General features: G+C 40.3%; 1 protein-coding gene across 2 annotated transcripts in view; it reads left to right on the top strand.

Moving 5' to 3' along the window:
* Positions 1 to 21,608, top strand: part of prdm6 (PR domain containing 6) — a 56,944-nt gene extending 35,336 nt beyond the window's left edge. Inside the window, exons 5-8 of one of the 2 annotated variants that reach the window (XM_014174906.3) lie at positions 2,459 to 2,583; positions 4,845 to 5,187; positions 15,060 to 15,236; positions 19,938 to 21,608. In XM_014174906.3, the coding sequence (XP_014030381.1) occupies positions 2,459 to 2,583; positions 4,845 to 5,187; positions 15,060 to 15,236; positions 19,938 to 20,055 (763 nt within the window). In that variant the 3' untranslated portion in view covers positions 20,056 to 21,608. Of the gene's footprint in view, positions 1 to 2,458; positions 2,584 to 4,844; positions 5,188 to 15,059; positions 15,247 to 19,937 lie in introns of both variants that reach the window. The other variant, XM_082969333.1, reaches the window with a different exon arrangement.
* Positions 21,609 to 27,887: the final 6,279 nt, after the last annotated feature.

The following is a 27,887-nucleotide window of genomic DNA, read 5'->3' as shown; positions in this document are numbered from 1 at the left end:
ACATTTCTAAGTGACCCCAAATTTTGGAACGGTAGTGTGTATATATACAAAGTAGTCCAAGACTATGAAGAGGAATAACTTAATAATGATGATCTGTGGACTAGATCCAATACCTTTCCTGTCTTGACCCATGATTGTACCAAACTAGGCCCCTATCCATAAAGCTTCTCAGAGTAGGATTGCTGATCTAGGATCAGTTTTGCCTATTAGATCATAATAAATAAGATTCCATGGACAGAGGGAACCTACTCCGAGATGCTTTGTGAATACATGCCCTGGTCCATAACTATGAGAGAGCTATGATTAGTGAAAACCTTTGAGACTTAGTTCCACATCATCATATACATGTACTCCTAATGCAGACACTCCTGTTTCCCTCCTCTGAGCCGTGTGGGGATGTCCTCCACAGGCAGTCAGCTGGTTTGAATTCCTTATGTTATGATTTGCAATATCTAAATGGAATTCTCTTCAAAGCAGCTCGTGATTGATTGACCCTGGGATGGCTGTTTTGTTTTTGCTCTGACAATAATGTCCATTGGCATGTGCTTCACTTTGCCTGCACTGGGACGTCCCGCCGTTGTCTTTATGAGTCATCCAACCACAATACTAAATACATGTCAGCAAGGGAAATATTATCCAAAACTGAAAAAATGCCTTTGATGTGCTCCACTGAGCTGAGATTTGCACAAGTTTTGAAAGTGACAGCAGGCTTGTAAGAAATGGTTTACATTTACACTCTTTCACCCGCCTCATAGTGTGCAAGACCACCTATCGCTTAGAAAACAGCCCTCTGTCAGCAGCCAACTGAGTCATTTAGTCCCAGTACATTTATTTGTGTGCTCCAGTGTTTATGTTAAGTGAGGCCAAACTGAGAGACGGAACATTACAAGGGTATAAAATACATGGAATACTTGTGCTTTTCTCAGGTTATAAGATGTGTTTGATTTATGGGCTTGTCTTTGCTTCATATTTATGTTGTGGTGGAAGGAATTAATACAAACTCACAGGCTTCAGCAGCTCGGCCGAGGCCAAAGAAGCATTTCTGTCAAATGTTTATAGTTTTTTTTTTTTTTTACATAATTATTTGAAATATATGGCTATGTTATTTGCTAGTGAAGCAAAATCCTGGAATGTCAGCATGGGGGCATATTTAAGATAGTGACAAAGTAATGCATATCCCACTGCCATGGAAATGTACAGTATAATGCCTATTCATTTCGAAACTGATTCATTAAATAAGCATTGCATCACAGCTGCCATGTTTCTTCTTGTAAAACCTCAGCCTCTCACATGCGGAGTTTTTCAACTCGCCAAAGAGGAAATTGGTTGTGATGCTTGGACGTGATTATATATTCTGTCAGACACAAAGCAAAAGGCATACTGAGGGCCTCTAATGGTTTTGTTTGCATTTACTGTCGTACATCGTTTGTACATGAAATTGTGTTGTGAGTATTTCACACATACACACTAGGCACACCACATTTCAACGTCGAAATTTGGGTAATATTTGGTTGAGACGTTGATCAATGAGATTTCAACCTTTATTCACCCACTCAAAAATACAGACGTTTGTTGAATTCCCAAAGTGTTATCTCTATGCTTTCAAACATCTAAAAGTACAAATTCTAATGGAGAAACAATGTCAGATTTTTTGTTTAGGGCTCAATTATATCCGTATAGCCGAAGTTCAGCGCTATAGCTCACTTGAAATGTAAAGGTAATTTTCGATTGAACAGACGTATGCAGTGTTTACCGTGAATTAAGTCCCTGTGAATGCAGGAACAAGTTCAAGAATGTCCAAAATTTTACTTACATTTCTGGTTAAGATGGAGACATAAATCCAACATATTATTAATTTGAAGATTACATTTGAAATCTATTTTTTGTTGTTGAACCCTGCGGTGAATTGAAACAATAGCTGTTGATTTCGCAAATGCTATATTGGCCTATTAGATAATGACTTTTAAAGTATGGTTACATTTAATTTGCTCTATTGAACCTCCTTTGGAATTACTTTGATAGCAACAGTGAATCTATTTTGTTATTCATTCTCATGATAGCACATTGGTAGTCGTCAGTGACAAATATCAAAACTAAGCAGTCCTGGGCTTGGTTAAAATACCATGGATGGGATAGCTGTAGATAGATCAGCTCTCCAGTAGGAGGTGCCGCCCAGCCTATTGTTTTTTACTGATAGTGCCTATAACGTAGAAGATCTGATGTTGTTTCAAAGGTACAAATTCAACATATTTTATACAAGCTTTATCTATGTTGAAAATTGGTTACCATGATGACATAATTCTGTGGTTGAAACTTCACCCTCAAAACAACTTTTTTCAAATCCAATGTATTTTCCATGTCGATTCCACGTCACAATACATTGACAAATTACATTGAAACAACCAGTTTGTGCCCAGTGGGTAGATTAATTGACAGCACTGTTTTCTCTACTGTACAGATCATGTATATTCTACCGGGCATGTATGGACATTCCAAGAGGAACAGAGCTCCTTGTCTGGTACAATGACAGCTACACCTCCTTCTTTGGCATCCCTCTACAGTGCATTGCACAGGATGAAAACTGTAAGCATCTCTTTCTCCTTTTTCATCTCTTCTAGTCATCTCTCTCTCCTGTTTTTCTATATTCAACTAATTTGTTTCATTCTTCTGTCCCAATTAACATATACAGGAAATAAGACAAAAACATACATACAGTACATTACCCTGCTCTGGGCGATTGGGTTGGTGTGCAGTTGTTGTTGTCCCTATTTCATCTGAACATTCAAAAGGAATATGATCCAAATACAGCCATCAGCATGTACTGATTTAAATTTATTTTTTAAATATTCAAATATAGTATGACTCCTATAAAGATATCTAGTATTTCCATGTAAGAATACTAGAATGATATAGTACATAACATTGTCGTGAATAGGACTTAATGACAGACATAACAAATCTGGTACCTAGCATAACCCAACAAAGCATATTTGCAAAAGTACTACTGTCCAAAAAGTAGTAGGTTAATGAAAATGCTATAATTTACTTTGGATTTCAGTGTGTAATTTTATTAAAGACAAAAAGCATTTGACTGGGCATAGCTGCGCCAAGCCACAAAAACTGATGCAAATAGTGGACCCTTAAATTTACTTAAGCCTGATTTATATGGCTGAACCAAACAAACCTTGCCAGTGCAAACAGGATGAAAAATTATTTTGTTATATTGTGGCGAATTAAACCAATGACTCAATGTTGATTTTCAACGGACAGTACCCGTTAGTTACGTATCACAATTTTCTAAGCTGTTCTCTCATTGAAGAGACAATCGGTTAGGTTTATTGAAACAATAGTATTTATCTCCCCCAGACATTTTTGAGGGATTGTCTGTTAACAGTCTTTGTAGGAGCGTTTGGGAAAATGAATGACTATTTTCTGTCTTAACCAGCATTTTGCCCCATACTGCTCTGTCTGGTTTCTTTGGAACTCACTGGCCACTGGAGGTCTTGGACAACCGACAGGGCCTGACAGTTCACTGTTTACATGTTCGACATTTTATTACTTCAGTCTAGTTGGAGTCCTGTTTAGACAAGTGCCTTTTCATATAAACTGTTTTAAAAGTGTATAGTATAATTTGATAGATGCAGTATTGTAGCCTTAAAACGTGGCAAACAATGGAGAGGTCGAGGAGGGAGAGTGCTGTGAACTCCTTGCAAATCAGCATACCCTGCATGAATCAATATATCTTAGTATAGCTCTCTTAAAGGAGAATCTACCCATTACAGACACTGAAGCCTGGTTACACAGAAATAGACCTCTTCCCCTAATACAACCCACATGAAGGAATAGTGTGTGCGTGTGATAGCAAATGAAAGCTGCTGGATTGGTGAGGTTCAGTACTATGAGTTTGCCCTTTAATTAGTCAATGCCCTCCTCTACAACATGCACTTCAGAACCACCTCACAATTGTTTTTATCAAAATTTTCATAAGTTAGCTTCAATCACACTTCCTTAGCCTGATACTGAACAGCGTTACGAGATCTAACATTAAAACAATGCCCAGAAAAATTGAAGTTTTATTAAATAAGAAAGGCCTAGCCCTACTCCCACATGTATCACGTTACAGTAGTGTAAATCTGTGTTTATGTACACAGCATGTTGCAATACAAAGAATGTGGGATGTGGTTTGTCCACCGATGAGCTATTATGGCTCTGACTTCTTGAATGCAGTCAGAGATCAGTGTGTAGTGATGAAGAATCATCATATGTTTCTTATAACAACAATGAAACATTTTGCATCAAGTTGTTTATGCTTAGGATGCACAAAGACTGCAGCTTTTCTTTTCTGTGATCCAGTAGCTGAGAGAGAATAGGTCTCATCTGTGTTGTTATGTTTTGGTCATGACTAGAACTCACCCACATGGTAAGAAAAACAACAACAAGATAGTCAATGACAGTCAAACTCAGAACCAAGATAAAATAAGTATAAATTTAGCCTGTTGTGTTTAGCCGAAGTGAATTGAAGAAAGGTTCAATTAGTTAATGATGTGTGATGAGAGTATTCTATTAACTGTAGCTAGGGAAACATGTATGTACAGAATCTATTCAGAATCTAAAAGTTTTGTGATTATACAAATAGGATACATAAGCTTCAAAGCATAATATTTTTCCAATGTCTTTATTTTCAGTATTAAAACTCTGACCTTGTGAATTAGAATGAATGTTACCCCCATTCCAGTTGTATAAGGGTGCTAAGGCACAACATACTAGCTGTATCCTCACATCACATGCTGATAGTGGTTTACATGACTGTATGTTCCATGTTTTCTACTGTTTTTCTCCTTTAGTGAATGTACCAACCACAGTCATGGAGGCCATGAGCAGACAAGAGACCCTGCAGCCGCTTAGTAAAACGGGCAAAGGTTTCTCGGTGGCACTGCTGCGCTCCATGGTCTTCCCCCACTCGCCCTGCTCCAGAAGCTTCTCCCTGATGGACAAGGGTGGCCACACAGACTCCGGCTTCAACCAGATGAGCTCTAAGAACCAGCGAGTCCTAGCCAGCCCCACCTCCACCAGCCAGCTGAGCACCGAGTTCAGTGACTGGCACCTCTGGAAGTGCGGCCAGTGCTTTAAGACGTTCACGCAACGCATCCTGCTCCAGATGCATGTGTGCACACAGAACCCAGACAGGTAAGGTAACAGCCTTTGAGCCATCTCATAATATGAATCATCATAATGCTTGATATATCCTAGTAGTCTGACTCTTACAGACATTTAGGTGTTCTTCTTGCTTTGTCTATTTTTAATTTTAGAAAGTTGTGTTTCCATGGGGTTCATTGGGGAAATAAAAAAACACTTGCCATGCTATTGTATATAGTGTAGTGATGAATGGGGTTGGTTGTCACACTTTTTACTCGTGTGTATTTCTCAGCACCAGTATATCTTACAAGACTCTCTTCAAATATTAGTAGAAAGATCAAGGTCTTGGATTGAAATGGGGACCCTTTGTATCCTCACATCTTATTCCAACATGGCATTATAAGCCATCAAACACACTGTTCACTTGTGACAACCAGCCCCATCGTGGGGTTGGTTGTCACACAGTATGGGGTTGGTTTTCACATTGTTTGCTAGTAGCTTATTCCTGTTGTAACAGGAAGTGAAGCAATATAGCATACAGTCTTAGAAATAGCCTTTCTTTGATAAAATGTTATTTCTAACACAATTCAGCATTTTATGCCTCGTAAATAACATGTCATTGTGAGTACATTTCTGTGTGCATGCATGTGTTTGCACATGTATGTGTGGGTGTGTGACAGACAATATGTGTGGAAGAGGGAGGCAACGAAGGCAGCTCTTTATAGCACAAACACAAAAGAGCTTGGGATTTTTACTGTATACTGGGCGTGGCAATGTCCCTGAACAATATGGTTACATTGGCTTCTAAACAGCTTCTACCCCCAAGCCATGAGACTCCTGAACAGCTAATCAAATGGCTACCCAGACTATTTGCACCCCCAACCCCCCACGCTGCTGCTACTCTCTGTTATCATCTATGCATAGCCACTTTAATAACCCTACCTGCATGTACATAATTACCTCAACTACCTCGACACCTGTGCCCCCGCACATTGACTCTGAACCGGTACCCCCTGTATATAGCCCAACTATTGTTATTCACTGCTGTTCTTTAATTATTTGTTTTTCTTATCTCTTACTTTTTTTCTTTTTTTTTCTTTAAACTGCATTGTTGGTTAAGGGCATGTAAGTAAGCATTTCACTGTAAGGTTGTATTCGGCGCATGTGACAAATAACATTTGGTTTGATTTGACATTGGGTTGGATTGTGACAAGGACATTTCCATGTAAAAGGCCCAATGAGCACTAACATAGGCGCAAATCAAATTTCATGTCAAATGAAAGCTAATAAATAGTCTGGACTATATTTTTGAGAAATGAAGGTATATATATACAGTTGAAGTCAGAAATGTACCTTAGCCACTCCACTTTATCACAATTCCTGACATTTAATCCTAGTAGAAATTCCCTTTTAGGTCAGTTAGGATCACCAATTTATTTTAAAAATGTTAAATGTCAGAATAATAGTAGAGGGAATAATTTATTTCAGCTTTTATTTCTTTCATCACATTCCCAGTGGGTCAGAAGTTTACATACACTCAATTAGTATTTGGTAGCATTGCCTTTAAATTGTTTAACTTGGGTCAAACCTTTCGGGTAGCCTTCCACAAGCTTCCCACAATAAGTTGGGTGAATTTTGGCCCATTCCTCCTGACAAAGCTGGAGGAACTGAGTCAGGTTTGTAGGCCTCCTTGCTCGCACACGCTTTTTCAGTTCTGCCCACAATTTTTCTATAGGATTGAGGTCAGGGCTTTGTGATGGCCACTCCAGTACCTTGACTTTGTTATCCTTAAGCCATTTCGCAGCAACTGTTGGAAGAATGCTGGGGTCATTGTCCATTTGGAAGACCCATTTGTGACCAAGCTTTAACTTCCTGACTGATGTCTTGAGATGTTGCTTCAATATATCAACATAATTTTCCTCCCTCATGATGCCATCTATTTTGGAAGTGCACCAGTCCCTCCTGCAGCAAAGCACCCCCACAACATGATGCTGCCACCCCCGTGCTTCACGGTTGGGATGGTGTTCTTCGGCTTGCAAGCCTTCCCCTTTTTCCTCCAAACATAACGATGGTCATTATGGCCAAACAGTTGTTTCATCAGACCAGAGGACATTTCTCCAAAAAGTACGATCCATGGTCCCATGGTGTTTATACTTGCATACTATTGTTTGTACAGATGGACGTGGTACCTTCAGGCATTTGGAAATTGCTCCCAAGGATGAAGCAGACTTGTGGAGGTCTCCCCAAAAATGTTTATGGTCTTGGCAGATTTATTTTGATTTTCCCAAGCAAAGAGGCACTGAGTTTGAAGGTAGGCCTTGAAATACATCAAATTATGTCAATTAGCCTATCAGAAGCTTCTAAAGCCATGACATTTTCTGGAATTTTCCGAGCTGTTTAAAGGCACAGTCAACTTAGTATATGTAAACTTCTGACCCACTGGAATTGTGATGCAGTGAATTATAAGTGAAATAGTCTGTCTGTAAACAATTGTTGGAAAAATGACTTGTGTCAAGCACAAAGTAGATGTCCTAACCGACTTCCCAAAACTATAGTTTGTTAACAAGAAATTTGTGGAGTGGTTGAAAACGAGTTTTAATGACTCCAACCTAAGTGTATGTAAACTTCAACTGTATATTTTTCAACAATTTTCCATCCCCCAAAAATGTGGAATAAGCAGGCTTTGATTTCTGGTCAAACAGATGGAGAAGGGGTCTTGTAAAACAGTATAGATCAGTGCAGTAGAGTTTAGTACAGTAGAGAACACTAGAGTACAGTATAATTCACTGTATTGTCCTGAATTCTACTGTGATGACCAAACCTGTGAAACATAGACATATATGATTAGTACAGATCCGGTCCGGTCCGGACCCCTAAAAATGCAATTTTTTTTTTCTCAATTTTTTTTTCTCAATTTTTTTTCTCCCCAATTTCGTGATATCTAATTGGTAGTTTCAGTCTTGTCCCATCGCTACAACTCCCGTACGGATTCGGGAGAGACGAAGGTCGAGAGCTATGCGTCCTCCAAAACACAGCCCTGCCAAGCTGCACTGCTTCTTGACACACTGCTTGCTTAACCCGGAAGCCAGCCGTGCCAATGTCGGAGGAAACACTGTCCAACTGGCGACCATGTCAGTGTGCATGCGCCCGGCCCGCCACAGGAGTCGCTAGAGTGCGATGGGACAAGAACATCCCGGCCTGCCAAACCCTCCCCTAACCCGGACGGCGCTGGGCCAATTGTGCGCCACCCATGGGTCTCCCGATCGCGGCCGGCTGTGACACAGCCTGGGATCAAACCTGGGTCTGTAGTGACGCCTTAGACCGCTGCGCCACTCGGGAGGCCCCCCATTGCTAATTCAAATGGTAGTTACCACATGGCTTGACCTAGGTAACAGGCAATTGTTCATAGATATTACCAAAATTAAAACATTTACAAAGAAATACCAATATATATTTTTTACTTTCACCTATGAAAAACTCTAATTCCCCTCACCTCAATGTTTTGTCATGCTGACATGAATTGACCAGGTGCATGAGTTATTTCAAATAATTCACACATTTGAACCTTAAAATGATTACACAGCGTCATTTAGATTGGGAGTAATTAGCACTGTGACAACCAACCTCTAAGTCTCCCCTATACTGTATCAGATACAATTCAATGTTTCTATCAGTAATTTGCATGCCTATACATGTGGTCTTTCTCTCTCACAGTGGTTTCAGGGTTCAAATCCAGTGTGTAACATCTCCCAACTTAATTAAATACAGTGGGGGGGATGTATTGGACATTTTTGCTTAGCACAATTTTTCTTCAGAGCATACAAACCTATAAATCAGTTGCAGCTGTCACAAAGAAATACCTACCCTAACTGTGATGCGGAGGAAAACAGATGCCACTTATTCAATAAACTAATATTCATACAGAAGAAAAATGTTGCCTGGATACCCAGGAGTTGAAGTCAATATGAGCGTTTGTCAATACTCAACTTTATGACCCTGGGGTGCAGATAAAATTTAGCTGAACAAGGGAATCTGGATCTGTTGATATTTGGATGCACAGCCTTTGCACCCAGTAAATTACCCAATGCATCTGTTTAAAATGTTCTCGGCTGTGGTTTATGGGTTTTGGCTTATACATATTTATTGATGTTTAGTTTATATGTACATTTGGGAGAAAGATGAATTGCTGTAGTATATCAGCACTAGAAAAATCATTTTGCTTATCTGTTTAGCTGAGATCCTACAAAGGAGTGCCCGAGAAGTTTTTCCTATTTTTTTCAGTCACTTGGAATGTATCCCTCAATTTTAAAGAAATACAGTATCTTTATGATAATATAGTAGATCAAGGAACAAAGCCTGTTGTATTTCTGTTTACTTTGCAACTTATCCTTTAATTTAGTATTCGGCCTTCAGTATATATCAATAGTATTTATTAATATTCAATATCTAACAGAACAATACAATACGGTACAGTATTTCTTTAAGAAATTAAGCATTTGAGGATAGTCTATCACTTACCCAAATAAGGTGTGCAGTAACTATGAGCATTCATTTTTAAGGATATTATGTTTGTTCTTCTGCATTTCCAATGAACGATAGGGTGGTTACTGCTCAGGCTTTGTTTTTTCTGTTCTTAGGGCGAAAAGGCCAGGGATCGCCCTACTGAGAGTTTCAAATGGGAAAGAAGTGGTGGTGTGTAGCACAGAAGGGCCTCTACCTCAGTAAATAACGTTTCAATACTCTAATCAGCAATGAGCACTTGATATTCTAGTGTGGTTCTGTGTTGCTCAGTTGGTAGGGCATTGAGCTAGCAATGCCTGGATCGTGGGTTCGATTCCTGCCGGGCCACCCATATAAAAATTAATTAATTCACTATTGTAAGTCACTTTGGATTAAAGTGTCCGCTAAATGGCTTATATTATATTAGTACTACGTATGTGTACACTCCTGACTTTGTTGATACAGAAGATTAATTCCGTTTTTTTGTTGATAACTCTTGAGTCTAAAACCACAGATGCTCTACTGGTTTGAGGGCTAAGGATTGCTATGGAAAAGCATTGATATACAGTATGTAGGCTATGTAGATAGTGGATACGGCCCAAATGGGACCCTTTTGGGCTCTGATCAAAAGTAGTGCACTGTACAGTATAGGGAATAGGGTGCCATTTGTGAAGCACCCTTAGTTGTAGATTTAGATCATGCTGAGACGTCTACCAAACTTTAGCCCCACTAGCTGGGAGTAACAAGATTGTAAGACAAAATATTATATTTATTTATGCATAAATGTAACATCTCCTGAATTGTAAAACATGCACAAGGGATACTCATACAATTACTTGAAAGCAAAATAACTTTAAATAGCATCTTTATTCAACCCTAACCAGTAAGGTAACGTTATTTATAATAAGGGTTACATGAAGAAAATTGGGCCTCTCTGAAATGAAAATGGATGGCCCTCCATTCAGCAAAATATATTTTACCTAAATTATCCCTGAACGCTTGAAAAAAAACAAGTGACCCTCCCCTATACCCCAAATAATAATTAAAACAAAGTGGATAGCAGAGAACATGTTTACTGTTTACCCTCACTTCTTGGACAGACCAGAGCTTTAGATATGCAGTTTTAAAGCTGTTCTTTGTCCTGTAAGCATTACAGGGCAACGCAGGAATTTTGATAGTGCACAGGGCTATGGGCCAGAGGGTTGTGGGTTCGCAGACAAGCGTGGACAAGAGTAGAGGTGAAAATATCTCCTTTAAGCATTGCATGAATCGATCATTGTATTTGCAGGTCAGAGAAAAAAAATAATTTTATAAACAGGTCATGCAATTATTTGACATATTAGTAGAACCTTTTATAATACCACAAAAATCACCGAAATTACAGGCTAAGAATGGACAGATATGATAGGCCTGTGGTCATCTTATCATATTTCTCCGATGCAAAATCAGTGTGACTTGTTTGCAATGAAACTGTCCCTGTTTACAAATAATTTAATCTGAGATGTCATTAGGAATCTGAGCATGGTACTTTCAAGGGTTAGGCCTACCTTTCCACCCCAGACAGAGTAGGGCCTACCTTTCCACCCCAGACAGAGTAGACCTACCTTTCCACCCCAGACAGAGTAGGCCTACCTTTCCACCCCAGACAGAGTAGGCCTACCTTTCCACCCCAGACAGAGTAGGCCTACCTTTCCACCCCAGACAGAGTAGGCCTACCTTTCCACCCCAGACAGAGTAGGCCTACCTTTCCACCCCAGACAGAGTAGGCCTACCTTTCCACCCCAGACAGAGTAGGCTTACCTTTCCACCCCAGACAGAGTAGGCCTACCAAAGCAGAAAAATGTAAGCTTTAACTGCTGGCTACTCCTCTTCTGTGGCTTAACCCAACAAGAGAAGGTCACAAGAGTTTCCCTAAAAGCTGTCTGGGTTTAAACATCTTGTCTGATAGTGACATAATTAGAAGAAAAAAATTGTCTCCTAGGCTATAAACAATGATATCCCCATATGCATCGGAGTCACGTCTTTCACGGGCATAAAGCATCGCGGACCAAAGTGCTGTTATAGATAACTTTATATAATCAGATGTTCCTCAGATCCATTTTATTTTCATCAATCGTAAGCTTTTGCCATTTTCTTCAATAAAAAGTAGGCCTATGGCATACCCTCTCATACCACCTCAATTTGAGTCTTGGTTTTAACTTAACAGCCCTTCACTGACATGGATGTAGGATATTTAAAGAGTGCATGGTGGGTGGAGGAATTGACCGACAAACCTATGGATATAGGTCTACATCATGGGCAAAAAACATGTTGTTTTTAATAAAATGTATTATAGTAGTAGCAAGCTATCAAAGTTGACCTCCAGTAATCCTCATCTTCGTGCTCTCCTTCTCAAACTGAACCGAACATAGGCTATAGGCCTAGTCTGCACTTCGTAGCCTATATGCTATGGATCATTTGATTGAGACCACAGTAAATAACCTATGGGTGTGCTTGATATTGCCCGCCCAGAGGAGAATCAGAAATGAGGGGTGGCATCGGGCACACATCGATATATATAGCCTAATAAGAAACAAATTCTAAAACGCAGAGAAATGTAGACATTTTATCAATTACATGACCATCCCTGGACTAGACTTTAAAAAAAATACTAAACCCGGGCCTTGACTGAAATTGAAAAAGCATGACCCTCCCCTATTTTCCTCCAGGTATCCATTATGTAAATGACGTTCCATCCCTAAAGGGAGACCGGGGTTGGTTGTCACAGTGCTTACTACTCCCAATCGAAATGGCGCTGTGTAATAATTTTAAGGATAGCGTGTGAATTCTTTGAAAAAACTCATCCACCTGGTTTATTCATGTTAGTATGATAAGACGTTCAGGTGAGGGGAATTTGTGTTTTTCATACAGTAACATTCAAAAGTTTGGACACACCTACTCATTCAAGGGTTTTTGTTTATTTTACTATTTTCTAGATTGTAGAATAGTAGTGAAGACATCAAAACTATGAAATAACACACATGGAATCATGTAGTAACCAAAAAGTGTTAAACAAATCTAAATATATTTTATATTTGAGATTCTTCAAAGTAGCCACCCTAGCCAAAAGTGTGACAACCAACCCGTTCTCCCCTACTGACCTGGAGTGTGGGATAGCTCAAAAATTGATATATTTATATAGTGCAGAAACGTAGTTTCATCCCACCAGATGATGACCAGGGCCGTATTCACAAAGCGTCTCAGAGTAGAAGTGCTGATCTGTTAACAGGTCCGCCCTGTCCGTGTAATGATATTAACTATGATCTAAACAGAAAAACTGATCCTAGATCAGCACATCTACTCTGAGATGTGGGCCGCGATCCTTGCTGTCATTGAGAGATATTATTTGTCAAACAGTCCCCACCACCACTACTTTCAAAGGGCTCCGGGGTGAAGTATCCCCTAGGTACCGATCTAGGATCAGCTTCCTCTTCCCTATCCTAACCATTAGTGGGGGAAATGCTAAACTGACCCAAGATCAGCATCTAGGGACAACTTCACCCCACACCTTTTAAGCTCAGAAAAGCCCTACAGATGTTGCTTTGCTCCGGTTTGTCTGTTTTGTTGATAACAAGGGATATACGAGTCACTTGAATCATTGCAATTATGCTGAACTCACTAATCTTTTCAATGCAAACAGTATGATGCTACTTTTTCCAATGGGTCATGTTTTGGAACAGTTGTCACAACATAATGGTTAGACTCTGAAAAAGTGCTGTCCTCATCCACCAATTTAGTTTATCATCTAAATCCTAGCCTTCACTCATAAACCCAATAAGCTTTCAACTGGTGGAATACCATACAATAGAATACAATACAACCTTTATGAGGTCTTTGTTTTGTTCCCTGCTCATTTGATTACCATGATTGGTTGACGAGGGCCATTATCTCAACACTAGAATGTAATAGATTGATCAATACATGGAAACTAAGACCGTGTGTGTGTGTGTGTGTGTGTGTGTGTGTGTGTGTGTGTGTGTGTGTGTGTGTGTGTGTGTGTGTGTGTGTGTGTGTGTGTGTGTAGTGTAGTGTAGTGTAGTGTAGTGTAGATATTTTCTGCGGAGTGATTTTCTAAACCATTGATATATGTATTGTTCAAAACCAAGACCTAAGGGGTTTCTCACTGGAGACGAACTGTTAGTTGCTGAGTGGCAAAGAGCTTTACATAGTCCTGTATTATTTTGAAATAATAAATATGTCTCTATCAAGAAATTGATAGCACAAAAACATATTCCAAGAAGTAAAGAATTTGATCCACATTATTCCAAATACTCTCACGTTGTCATTATAAAGACTTTAGATTATAGACACATTATCAACAGATTTTTCATTATTTACATAAGCAATTAATTGAATATCAAGCAATCAGTGACCTGTTAATCTATTACAAACCTGAACAATTACTTTCATATAAGTATTTGTGTACATGTATTTTTTCTTTCGTTATTGTGCGTATGTGCATGCGTGCGTGGCCCTGCAGAGGCTCCCTGGGTTGTGTTGGTGATGGAGGTGTTTATCTGTGGGGCTCTCCCAGGCTCACTGCTGTAATAAACAATAACCTGACATTAATCACACGGCGCGGCCCTAATAAATTATATCCACACATTAATCACATTAAAGTATTCACAATCAATGCACCTTCTCATAGAAAAACCTCAAAATAAATTGTGGTCTAAGTCACTGAGGCATACTTTATAGAATGGGACTGATAAATGAATAGAACCCCCATGGAATTGCAGCTTTATGTGGAAAACTGCAAGTGAGAATTTTTCCATTATATTACACTATTTTGCTCTAATTACTTTCACTTTTTCCCCACATAATACCGCTAGCTATGGCTTCAGATTCACAGAATATGCATTGTTTATATTGCTTATTTAACGACAAAATATAGAACATTGTTCCTAACTTCCTATCTTCTGCTGTTATCATGTGCTGTTAAACTCTAAGCTGTCTAAAATCACACCATCTAATTGATGCGATCATTGTCATTTGGTAAAGGGAGTAATAACTTTGCCCTGGAAGGTTTGTCTTCACTCTGAAGGAATCATGTGATTGATGGCACAGTTGAATAGTCAATTAGTCTAATTACTCCTGTAAGAGCATTTCTTTGTGGCCTCTGTCAATAAATGTGTGATTTGTTATCATGCCCCACTTATTCATTGGGATCACTGTGAGAATTAGCAAAGATCATTAGAGCTCTACATGCAGATAGGAACAACAGACAGAAGGAAACAGAAAAACCCAACTATACCTAATGTTTCCAGTATGTTGTGCACATATTGATAGATGGCCGAGTCATGGACTGGGGCCACATGGTTGATTAGGGTCATGCTGCCATGGTAACGGGAGCTTGGTGTCCTCCTCTGTGTGTGTGTCTGCAGACCTTACCAGTGTGGACACTGCTCCCAGTCCTTCTCCCAGCCGTCGGAGCTGCGCAACCATGTCGTCACTCACTCCAGCGACCGGCCCTTCAAGTGTGGCTACTGTGGCCGGGCATTTGCAGGAGCCACCACTCTCAACAACCACATCCGGACACACACTGGGGAGAAGCCATTCAAGTAAGTAACAGTGAGTACCATTGCTTCCTCCAATGACACCATTACAGAAAGCACAATGAATGTTTATGGCACACTGTCTACTCCTATTGTCGCCCCCACCATTGCCCACTGTGTCTGAAAAGGCCTGTGATAGTTGAATACTGATATACACTAACACTTAAGGTTAGCACACACACAGGGCCAGAAGACACGTATTAGATGAGGCCAGAAGTTTCACATTGCCTACATGGTCCAAAAAAATCACTTCAACTACAATGCAAATTGAAATATTTGCTCACCTTTTTTTTTAGTGTATCTCAGTGGCAAGGCTGTATTTGAAAGTGGAATCCTCTTCTCTGCTACAGCACATATACTACCGGTCAAAGGTTTTAGAACACCTACTCATTCAAGGGTTTTTCTTTATTTTGACTATATACTACATTGTAGAATAATAGTGAAGACATCAAAACTATGAAATAACACATATGGAATCTTGCAGTAACCAAAAAAGTGTTAAACAAATCAAAATATATTTTATATTTGAGATTCTTCAAACAGCCACCCTTTGCCTTGATGACAGCTTTGCACACTCTTGGCATTCTCTCAACCATCTTCATGAGGTGCAATGAGGACAATGACCCAACACACCTGGAATGCATTTCAATTAATAGGTGTGCCTTTGTAACAGTGTAGGTTCCGTCCCTCTCTTCGCCCCAACCCGGGCTCGAACCAGGGACCCTTGCACACATCAACAACTGACACCCACGAAGCATCGTTACCCATCGCGCCACAAAAGCGCGGCCCTTGCAACGCAAGGGGAACAACTACTTCAGGTCTCAGAGCGAGTGACGTCACCGATTGAACCGCTAATAGCGCGCACCACCGCTAACTAACTAGCCATTTCACATCGGTTACACTCACCCCCCCTTTGACCTCCTCCTTTTCCGCAGCAACCAATGATCCGGGTCATGGCACCAATGTAACAGTGTAGGTTCCGTCCCGCTCTTCGCCCCAACCCGGGCTCGAACCAGGGACCCTTGCACACATCAACAACTGACACCCACGAAGCATCGTTACCCATCGCGCCACAAAAGCCGCGGCCCTTGCAGACGCAAGGGGAACAACTACTTCAAGTCTCAGAGCGAGTGACGTCACCGATTGAACCGCTAATAGCGCGCACCACCGCTAACTAACTAGCCATTTCACATCGGTTACACCTTCTTAAAAGTTAATTTGTGGAATTTCTTTCCTTCTTAATGTGTTTGAGCCAATCAGTTGTGTTGTGACAATGTAGGAGCCTTGAACTTTGAAAGTTTCTTCAAGTGCAGTCGCAAAAACCATAAAGCACAGTGATGAAACTGGCTCACATGAGGACCGCCACAGGAATGGAAGACCCAGAGTTACCCCTGCTGCAGAGGATACGTTTATTAGAGTTAACAGCCTCAGAAATTGCAGCCCAAATAAATGCTTCACAGAGTTCAAGTAACAGACCCATCTCAACATCAACTGTTCAGAGGAGACTGTGTGAATCAGGCCTCCATGGTCGAATTGCTGCAAAGAAACCACTACTAAAGGACACCAATAATAAGAAGAGACTTGCTTGGCCCAAGAAACATGAACAATGGACATTAGACCGGTGGAAATTTGTCCTTTGGCCTGGAGTCCAAATTGGAGGTTTTTGGTTCCAACCTCTGTGTCTTTGTGAGTTGCGGTTTGGGTGAACGGATGATCTCTACATGTGTATTTCCCACCGTAAAACATGGAGGAGGAGGTGTTATGGTGTCGGGGTGCTTTGCTGGTGACAGTCTGTGATTTATTTAGAATTCAAGGCACACTTAGCCAGCATGGCTACCATAGCATTCTGCAGCGATACGTCATCCCATCTGGTTTGGGCTTAGTGGGTTTATCATTTGTTTTTCAACAGGACAATGACCCAACACATCTCCAGGCTGTGTAAGGGCTATTTAACCAAGAAGGAGAGAGATGGAGTGCTGCATCAGTCGACTTGGCCTCCACAATCCCCCAACCTCAACCAAATTGAGATGGTTTGGGATGAGTCGGACCGCAGAGTGGAGGAAAGCAGCCAACAAGTGCTCAGCATATGTGGGAACTCCTTCAAGACTGATAGAAAAGCATTCATCAAGCTGGTTGAGAGAATGCCAAGAGTGTGTAAAGCAGTCATCAAGGGAAAGGGTGGCTATTTTGAAGAATATAAAACGTATTTTGATTTGTTTAACACTTTTGCGGTTACTACATGATTCCATGTGTGTAATTTCATAGTTGTGATATCTTCACTATTATTCTACAATGTAGAAAATAATAAAAATAAAGAAAAACCCTTGAATAAGTAGGTGTTCTAAAACTTTTGACCGGTAGTGTATATCACAAAGCATAGGTATTGTTCTGCCATAGGCAACATAGCGAAATCCTTCCCAGCTAACCCATTTTGGTTCCCAGAATGTTCTGGGAACTTTTTATTAACAAAAATTTATTTGGGGGGGGGGGGACGTTTCCTGGATGTTGTAAGAAGGTTATTTTTTTAAATAACCAAAGGAGAACCTTCAGGGACATTTATGAAAAATGTTCTGTGTTAACTGGGCTCTGGCATGCCAGATGCTTCCCCATATCTCTGCCTGTCTGATTGATGCTGTTGGAGATGTATGTAAATAATTGAGCAAGTTAAAGGCTCACACAGGCTAATAGATTTCTGTTAATCTAATGGACGTTATATGCATGTGACCTTGTTGACTCAAAATCATAAACAAACGCTATTGGAACGGTCACTGTAAAGCACACCCGATTGTGCCAACATTAGCTTTAATACAGTCACATTATATTACCCGGTCCTATAATAAGACATTGTACATGCATTATTACTGTGCAATTAACTCTATTAAATGAAGTGAGATAAGTAGGTCATGATTTCATACTGTATTCTGCTCTTACACAATAACAAAGTAAGAACCATTTCTACCAGTGAGTACAGTAGGACTGCTTGATATAAGTATCAACATTTACATGATTGCCAGGACAGCAATATTGACATTGTATGAGCATATCCAACTATATTGAATTTTCATCTTATAGATACAGGTAACTGACAAAATAACAGAAACCCCAACATAGTGTCTTAATAGGGCATTGGGCCACCACGAATCACCAGAACGGCTTCAATGCGCCTTTGCATAGATTCTACAAGTGTCTGGAACTCTATTGGAGGGATGCAACACCATTCTTCCACCAAAAAATTCCATCATTTGGTGTTTTGTTGATGTTGGTGGAAAACACCGTCTCAGGCGGCGCTCCAGAATCTCCCATAAGTGTTCAATTGGGTTGAGATCTGGTGACTGACTGACACGCACACTCACGCTCTCTCACGCGCACACACACACACACACACACACTTTAAACCCCCTATGTTCAATGTCACTGAGATCTCTTCTAGCAATGGTAGCCAAAAAAATTGGCATTTTTATGCATGACCTGAAGCATGATGGGATGTTAATTGCTTAATTAACTCAGGTACCACACCTGTGTGGAAGCACCTGCTTTCAATATACTTTTTATCCCTCATTTACTCAAGTGTTTACTTTATTTCTGGCTGTTATCTGTATATCAGTGCATGGATCCATAGTTTTTCGCAAGCTTGAAAATGGGACGAAACTGGGATGAAATTGAATTTACAGCGGCTACTGTCCTCTCATCAATGTAGATAATAAATCCCACCAGATTGTCACCATGTAGCCAGGGACGGTGGTGTGAAAAGGTGACTGATTTGAGGCCGACCAATCAAGTAACGAATCAGCCTTCTAATAAGCAATCAGTGATACACAAATGTGTCATCAGCACTTCAAATGCTCCAGAGAGGAAGAGGCACACAAAGACATTAATGAATACACCACAGTAATCTTTAGCTAATCAATAGGGGCTGAGTTATTTTCATTGAGCTGATATGCTTGATAGATTAAAGCTGGCATTTTCTGTTAGTCAGGAATGCTCACGTGTTTTCTACTGCAAAACGTCACTAAACGAATTCCGTGCAGTCTGCAACTTTGGCTCTTTCACTGGCTCTACTTTTACCTTAGGCACAAACAGCAAATTCAGTAAAACTAAGAGGACATTACCACATATCTACCGCTTTTTACTGTTAGCAGATTGACAGAAACGGGTGCATACTTGTCACATAATCTGGAAAACTTGATAGAAGGATCTAGTTTACTGAAAGGGGTGATTCTCACAAATTGCTATGATGTAACTAATGATTAGACACAGTTAGTAGAACAGAATGCTATAAGAAGCTGTCCTTACAGAATTACTACTCTAGACACCAAGCCCCCTAGCCAAGTGCATTAGCAGCACACGGTCCCTTCTTTCTGGCCTGCTAAGCACAATACTTCAGGAGAGGCTCTCTTTGATAGCCGGCCTACCGAAAATCTCTTTTTGTTCTCTATCTACTGGATGTGACAATGATGCGCGCCTTATCTAGACAGGCCCCTCGAGGGGGGCCCCCTCCTCTGAGATTATTGACAGGGCCCAATGTTGGGAGGCATTGGGGCCTTCGCCCATCATCGGCATCAAGGCCAGAGGACTAGGCTCCAATTACAGCCCTCTGGCCCAGTCAGATTCCCAGCCACTTTGGAGTGTCAGTTGCCATTAGGATGTCGAGTGATGAGGTGGCATGTACGGCTGGCCTCTCTGAGTCGTTTTGTGTTGTGTGTTCAGGTGCGAGAGGTGCGACAGGAGCTTCACGCAGGCCACCCAGCTCAGCAGACACCAGCGGATGCCCAACGAGTGCAAGCCCATCAGCGGCGAGAGCAGCGAATCAATCGAGGTGGATTAGCTGATTGACTGGCCGGAATTAAACTGCAAGGAAAATCATGATTAAATGTCACGGACACTTAAACAAAACCAAAGATTTCCTCTGAGAAACTCTCAATCAGCCCCAGAAAACCAAAAGCAGTAATAAAATAAGTAAGATGTTAAGAGTTATTGATCTTGGCACAGAAAAGGGACCAGGAGGGGGAAGATGGGGGAGGGGAATGTTGGGGGAGTGGGGATGTTGAAGGGAGGAGAAACAATTATTTATTTATGACTGGGGAGTTATGGTTCTCAAAGAAGACCTGAAACTGGGACAGCAAAAAATACCAAAAATGTCCACTGTATGTAGCTTTATATCTCAGTTGTCTTATTCTTTGTATCCTAATACCAAAGGGAAAGGAATGTTGGGGGGAACTGTGAGGGTAGAACATGCCTCTACTGAGAATGCACAATTTCTCTTAAATTGCACCACGAAGCATGATTTAGGAGGGGACTGTGTTTCCACCACAAAAATAAGAAACTATCCACAGTATGAATTGTGAAAACTAAATTATATTTATCTTCTATTGCTCTCATGTCATGCTTCGGGCACTTTTAATAATGACTATTTAATTGTTTCAGTTCAATCTGATGCTCCTAAATATAAGAATGGAGACTATTTGAATATTAATTTTGCGTAAAAAAAAAATACTATACATCTTCAGATTCTTGTTATTAAATGTAAAACTGATAGTTCACAGATTAAAATAGACATTTTGTCCAGAAAAGGAAGATGGGTTTTCATGGCATCTATTAAGAAACTACTGTATTTCAGGGCAAGCATTTGTTTTAGATCCAGGTTGGAAATCAGTCAAATAACATCTGGTTTGTCCTTAATCTCAATGTATCAGTTATATCTATTTGTCACAGGCACAATTGTAAGCTTTCCTATACCTGTTTAATGGTGGCATTAATTTTAAGATTCAAGGGCAAACTACATTATGATTTGAAATGTGCTGCATTTTTTTTTTACATTGTTATTGTTTTGTTGGTATTACTACGCAATGTAAGTTCTATTTCATCTTGGATGTACATAGTCTCATAACGATACACTTCTTACAGGTGAGGAAAAGCACGACAAAGCCCAAAGAGGTTTGAGCCTGAAATTAGAGCATTAGGAATGGATTCACTTTGAGACCAAGTCATCAGACATGTTGATACAAATCTTATCAAATCAAACTGGTTTATTGCTGTATTATTATGGACCTAATGATTTGAGTTGAAATAAGCAAAGCAATTTCAATCAGATTAAAAGAAGAAACGTGTATGATAATCATCTGTATATGACAGGGATCATCAACTAGATTCAGCCACGGGCTGATTTGTTTTTTTCTTGAGCGGATGGTCAGGGGGCAGGAACATAATTACAAATGATTTGTAGACTGCAAATTGACCGCAAGAAGCCCAAACAGATAATATTTAGCTAAAACAATAATTTCAAACCTTGCTTACGTTTGTATACGATCACATATCTATCTATTATGTGTGGGGAATACTTTGGAACAGATTCCTAAAATTAAAATCACAGAGTTGGTGTTTTTAGTCTTTTATGTCAGAACTTGGGGGTCAAATAAAATCGCCCACAGCCAGCCAGTTGGGGATCCCTGGTATATGAGAAAGACTTCTACAAAGTGTGTTAAACTCTGACTTTTCAACATTTGGACTCTTGTTTGCATGATTTCATCCCTTCCTTTTTTTTGTTTTATAAAAAAGGGCTCAAACCATTCCTCTGTAGAAATTAAAACAGTGACCCAGTTTTGAATATTATCAATAATTCTATTGATGGTTTAATTAATTGCTTCTTAATCTGTTTTACTTTTGTGAATGTTTGTCATTTGTATATCAAATCACAATCATTATATTTTGTAATGTGTTAACATTACACTTATCGCCTATCACAGGTATAATCAGTTTATAGATGTAAAGGTATGGAACCTCGAACAATGCAATATCCCTACAGTTGCCCTAAGAATTAGTAGTATTATTTTAGTACTTTAAAAAAATGCCTGTGATATTTTATGGAGGACAATGTGCTATACTATTCTATCTAAAACAAATAACATTGAATTAGATTTTTTAACATGGTTTTTGAAAAATGGCAAAGATCTCTGAAAACACTATCCATCACTTCTAGCCATCACAAACCAGAAAGTCTGAAATGTTCTGTTTTTTCAACCATGATTTTCCTGTCACTTGATGTTTGTTCTTTACAAAGAGAGTCTGTGTGTGTTTGTGTGTGTGTTGGACATAGCGGTAAAGCGTTCTCAGATTCATCTTAGCAGGCGGTGATGTATCAGTGTGTCCGCGGGGTGTGCTCCCTGCCCGTGGCCCCTGCGTTGTGTGTCTGTAAGGTCACGTCCCACAGCGCCGTTGGTTCTAGTGCGCGGGCAGCTGTCGAGAGGTTATGGATCTGACCCGGAGAACATGAACTCCGCTTGCTCACACCGCCCCTGATTTATTAGGCCATCCATACACCTTTCAAGCATGGCCCTTTTTTTTCTCAACCCCTGGCTGAAATCGTCAAGTAAAAACAGAATTCAAAGCAGCTTTTTCAATAAACCTATCCACAAGTCTTTCCCCCTTCAGCAATGTGTGGGTGTTGCTGCTCTGAGACCTGTGCTGCTGTTAAAGAGAGCCTTTCATATGACTGAGTCAGGGTAAAACTGCTTTCATTTCCCATGTTGTCCATGTCACTCAAACAGAACATGTAAATGATTTGCAATGCTTATTTTGGCTCAACTTGCCCAATCTTATTTGGTGAGGATAGACAAAGTTAGGAATTGACATCTATATGCAGGTCTTTTAAGGCATTATAAACTCCTCACTTGGTTTAGTGCTGGTAAACACTGTCTGGTGGCTATATTTGGGACAGGATGGGATTTGAGTTCCTGAGCAGTCTGGACCCATATTCCAATAACACATTAGAGTTGAGAATTAATGTTCTAAATTGGGAATTATCTTGTGTTCAACTAAGTGGAATCAAAATGCCATTATCTTTGTTAGTGCAGTCAAAAACGGGATTTTCCTGTGTTTTATATATATACACTACCGTTCAAAAGTTTGGGGTCACTTAGAAATGTCCTTGTTTTTGAAAGAAAAGCAAAAAAAATGTGTCCATTAAAATAACATCAAATTGATCAGAAATACAGTGTAGACATTGTTAATGTTGTAAGTGACTATTGTAGCTGGAAACAGCAGATTTTTTTATGGAATATCTACATAGACGTAACAGAGGCCCATTATCAGCAACCATCACTCCTGTGTTCCAATGGCACGTTGTGTTAGCTAATCCAAGTTTATCATTTTAAAAGGCTAATTGATCATTAGAAAACCCTTTTGCAATTATGGCTCTAACCAGAATAGAAAGAGGAATGGGAGGCCCCGGTGCACAACCTAGCAAGAGGAAAAGTACATTAGAGTGTCTAGTTTGAGAAACAGACGCCTCACAAGTCCTCAACTGGCAGCTTAATTAAATAGTACCCGCAAAACACCAGTCTCAACGTCAACAGTGAAGAGGCGACTCCGGGATACTGGCCTTCTAGGCAGAGTTCCTCTGTCCACTGTCTGTGTTCTTTTGCCCATCTTAATCTTTTCTTTTTATTGGCCAGTCTGAGATATTGCCTTTTCTTTGCAACTCTGCCTAGAAGGCCAGCATCCCGGAGTCGCCTCTTCACTGTTGACGTTGAGACTGGTGTTTTGCGGGTACTATTTAATGAAGCTGCCAGTTGAGGACTTGTGAGCGGTCTGTTTCTCAAACTAGACACTCTAATGTACTTGTCTTCTTACTCAGTTGTGCAACTGGGCCTCCCACTCCTCTTTCTATTCTGGTTAGAGACAGTTTGTGCTGTTCTGTGAAGAGAGCAGTACACACTCAGCGATGTACGAGATCTTCACATTCTTGGCAATTTCTTGCATGGAATAGCCTTAATTTCTCAGAACAAGAACAGACTGACAAGTTTCAGAAGAAAGTTCTTTGTTTCTAGCCATTTTGAGCCTGTAATCGAACCTACAAATGCTGATGCTCCTGATACTCAACTAGCCTAAAGGCCAGTTTTATTGCTTCTTTAATCAACACAACAGTTTCAGCTGTGCTAACATAATTGCAAAATGGTTTTCTAATGATCAATTAGCCTTTTAAAATGATAAACATGGATTAGCTAACACAACGTGCCATTGGAACACAGGAGTGATGGTTGCTGATAATGGGCCTCTGTACGCCTATGTAGATATTCCATAAAATAATCTGCCGTTTCCAGCTACAATAGTCATTTACAACATTAACAATGTCTACACTGTACTTCTAATCAAATTGATGTTATTTAAATGGATAAAAAATGAGCTTTTCTTTCAAAAACAAGGACATTTCTAAGTGACCCCAAACTTTTGAACGGTAGTGTATATAATAAGAGCTTTTTAAAAAGACTGCCTGAAGTGGTGGGATGGAGTTTTGACATCACCAGGTGGTAAATTAGTAAATAGACCAATAAGAGTTCCAAACCGCTCTGCCAATAACAGCTAGTTTTCCCCTCCCCCCACAGACAACTCCCAGAGAGTCCTAGAAAAAGTATTGCTTGAGATATTTATCTTTGCTAAGAAGCTATTTTTGTTTCTTTTTAAACATTTTAATTCAAACTATTACCTTAAGGTTCTTAATTGTTACCCAGAAATGATTTAATATTGAGATAAAAACATCTGCATTGGACCTTTAAGTGTGCTTGCAGTCAACTTTAACAAAACATCTTATCTTCACACACTGGTGGGACACTTTAGAGCTTCACATCACCTGTATTGTCAGTGTGTTTGGATTAGTCATATAATGGCCATATTTTGCCAGCTGTTTCCATTTTCCAGTAATAATCTTACTTGCTCTCCCGTGCACACACCACATACATTTGAAGGTTATAACAATTATAACACTACCTTGAACTCAAATAGAAAAAACATATTTAACCACCTTTCTGCACATGCTTAGCAACTATCGCAGTTTGACGTTACAGCACTAGAAACAAAGTTGCCAGCTTTTAGAGTGATTTAAACAAATGATTCTCACGGGATTTTGACAAATTTGTAAAACAAATACAGTTAAGATTTCATACATCAATCACCATACTTTGCCATGGGAACTAGGACCTGTGAAATGCAGCTTCACTCAGGCTAAACAAATGATCACACAAAAATTATTATTTTGAAAGGCTACATGTGAAAGTGGCCCTGGGGTTTTGGACTGTAATGGTTTGCGTTTCATGGAATTTCCTGTTCGGGAAAATATTAAACAGACAAGGGTCACACTTTCAAAAGCAATTAGTGATCAAGCCGGGGTTTTTCTAACTTCTAAAAAAATTGTTAATTGGAAACCTAATGTAGGGAAAAAGTCTGAGAAATGAAAGTTCTCTCTTGACCTTGTTCAATTACAACCACCGTTTACTAACTTAACAAACGTGTCAGAGCGCAGGATTCCCCCCCCAGTTTTATTGAGTTTACTGTACAGTTGTGTATGTCAGAGAGCATACACCATGCACATTATGGGATCAATTTAAGTGTGGAACATCACAGCCAGAAGTGAAAGAGGGTGGGAAACCCCACTAACACATCATCCTCACCTGACCTTACTGGTCATAGCACTGTACTGTACTGTACGATCATGGTCACATGGTCTAACTGTAATCTTAATGACCTGATTAATTTCTACTTATCTGATTAACACCACTTAATGGAAACTCTCCCAGTGTAAAACATGGTCTAAGGGAGATTTCATTATGGCATGGGGCTTGGTGATCCATATTCACATGTCTGACAAATTACAATGAATTCCACCCAGGTTCTCCCATTAGCTGCAACATGACAAATAGTCTGTTCACATTATGCAGAGTCAACACCAGTCACACAAGTCATGCCAGAGATACTTATCATTGTCAGGTTAGGCCCCATGCATAATGCCAAAGGTAGCAATCAAAGCCCAGAAAAGTGTTTCCAGGCCCGGAGTTAGCCACCACGGCTCAAACGAGCATAAATCACATGGGCCCGGGCCTGGAGTGAGTGACTCGGTAAACATGCTGATAGTGTGTCTTTATGTCATCTGTGTAAGCTGTTGCTGATGGTCTGTCCTCATAAGTACGGGGGAGTTCAATCGGGGGAGGAGGGCGAGTGTCTAAACAAGCCATACGTCACTATCAGCTGGGCCAGGTTTTACAGACAGCAGTCTCCTGCAGGCCCTGGGCCCTGCTCCTCACCAGCCAGATAAAGAGCCAGGAGGAATTCAGCCCTTCACTTCAGCCACCAGACGGATGAGCTGTGAGCGTCTGCACTCTGTCAGCCCAGATGACAACACAGGCCATCCACCACCCACCACCACCAGACGGAACGCATGGGAACACACTCAGGCGGTGTGTGCGGGCGGTGTTAAGACATGTTCAACATGCGATTACATGTGTAAGTTATCACACTCCTGCACCCGCAGGTCAGCAGATTGAGCTCATCAACCCATCTCGCAATATTCAATTACATTGTTCTATCATTTGTTAATGTGGAATTTGGGTTGGTGCCCTAGAATCCATCTGTAAATCCTTGAGTATCAAACCTAAAAAACCCCGAAAAGAAGTGATTAATAGAGGCACTTAACATCAAACATGTGGGCGGTGTCAGAGTGGTAGAGTAGCAGCCATTGACATGACAGATACAATGGATATAAATCAAATCAAATTTTATTGGTCACATTCACATGGTTAGCAGATGTTACTGCGAGTGTAGCGAAATGCTTGTGCTTCTAGTTCTGACAGTGCTGCAATATCTAACAAGTAATCTAACATTTCCACAACAACTACCTAATACACACAAATCTATTAAAGGAATGGAATAAGAATATATAAATATATGGATGAGCCATGACAGAGCGGGATAGGAAACATACAATAGATGATATAAAATACAGTATATACATATGAGATGAGTAATGCAAGATTTGTAAACATTATTAAAGTGACAAGTGATCCGTTTATTAAAGTGGCCAATGATTTCAAGTCTGTATGTAGGCATTAGCCTGTGTTAGTGATGGCTGTTTAACAGTCTGATGTCCTTGAGATAAATCTGTTTTTCAGTCTCTCGGTCCCAGCTTTGATGCACCTGTACTGACCTCGCCTTCTGGATGGTAGCGGGATGAACAGGCAGTGGCTCGGGTGGTTGTTGTCCTTGATTATATTTTTGGCCTTCCTGTGACATCGGGTGCTGTGGGTGTCCAGGAGGGCAGGTAGTTTGCCCCCGGTGATGCGTTGTGCAGACCGCACCACCCTCTGGAGAGCCCTTCCGGTTGTGGGCGGTGCAGTTGCCGTTCCAGGCGGTGATACAGCCCAACAGGATGCTCTCAATTGCGCATCTGTAAATGTTTGTGAGGGTTTTAGGTGACAAGCCAAATTTCTTCAGCTTCCTGAGGTTGAAGAGGTGCTGTTGCGCCTTCATCACCACACTGTGTGTGTCTGTGGACCATTTCAGTTTGTCCGTGATGTGTACGCCGAGTAACTTAAAACGTTCCACCTTCTCCACTGCTGTCCCATCGATGTGGATAGGGGGGTGCTCCCTCTGCTATACCGTAGGATGTGTTTTTAGAAATACTCTTAGGGACTGGAGTCATTTACTGTAATGGGATATTATGCCAACTACACTCCATACATCTTTAGAAATTACCAGGCCAAATAAAGACAGCACTTCATCAACTTTAAACGAAGTGTAACTTTTTAAGGCTTGAAGAGCAACTGCCCCAAAAAACGAACTTGTGGCATTGATATGAGTCTGAAACGTTTCTTCTACCGTCAAAATTGACTA

This window comes from Salmo salar, chromosome 26 (genome assembly GCF_965601325.2).
Source record: "Salmo salar chromosome 26, fSalSal1, whole genome shotgun sequence".
Taxonomy (NCBI): domain Eukaryota; kingdom Metazoa; phylum Chordata; class Actinopteri; order Salmoniformes; family Salmonidae; genus Salmo; species Salmo salar.
This window is presented reverse-complemented; position numbering and strand designations above follow the sequence as displayed.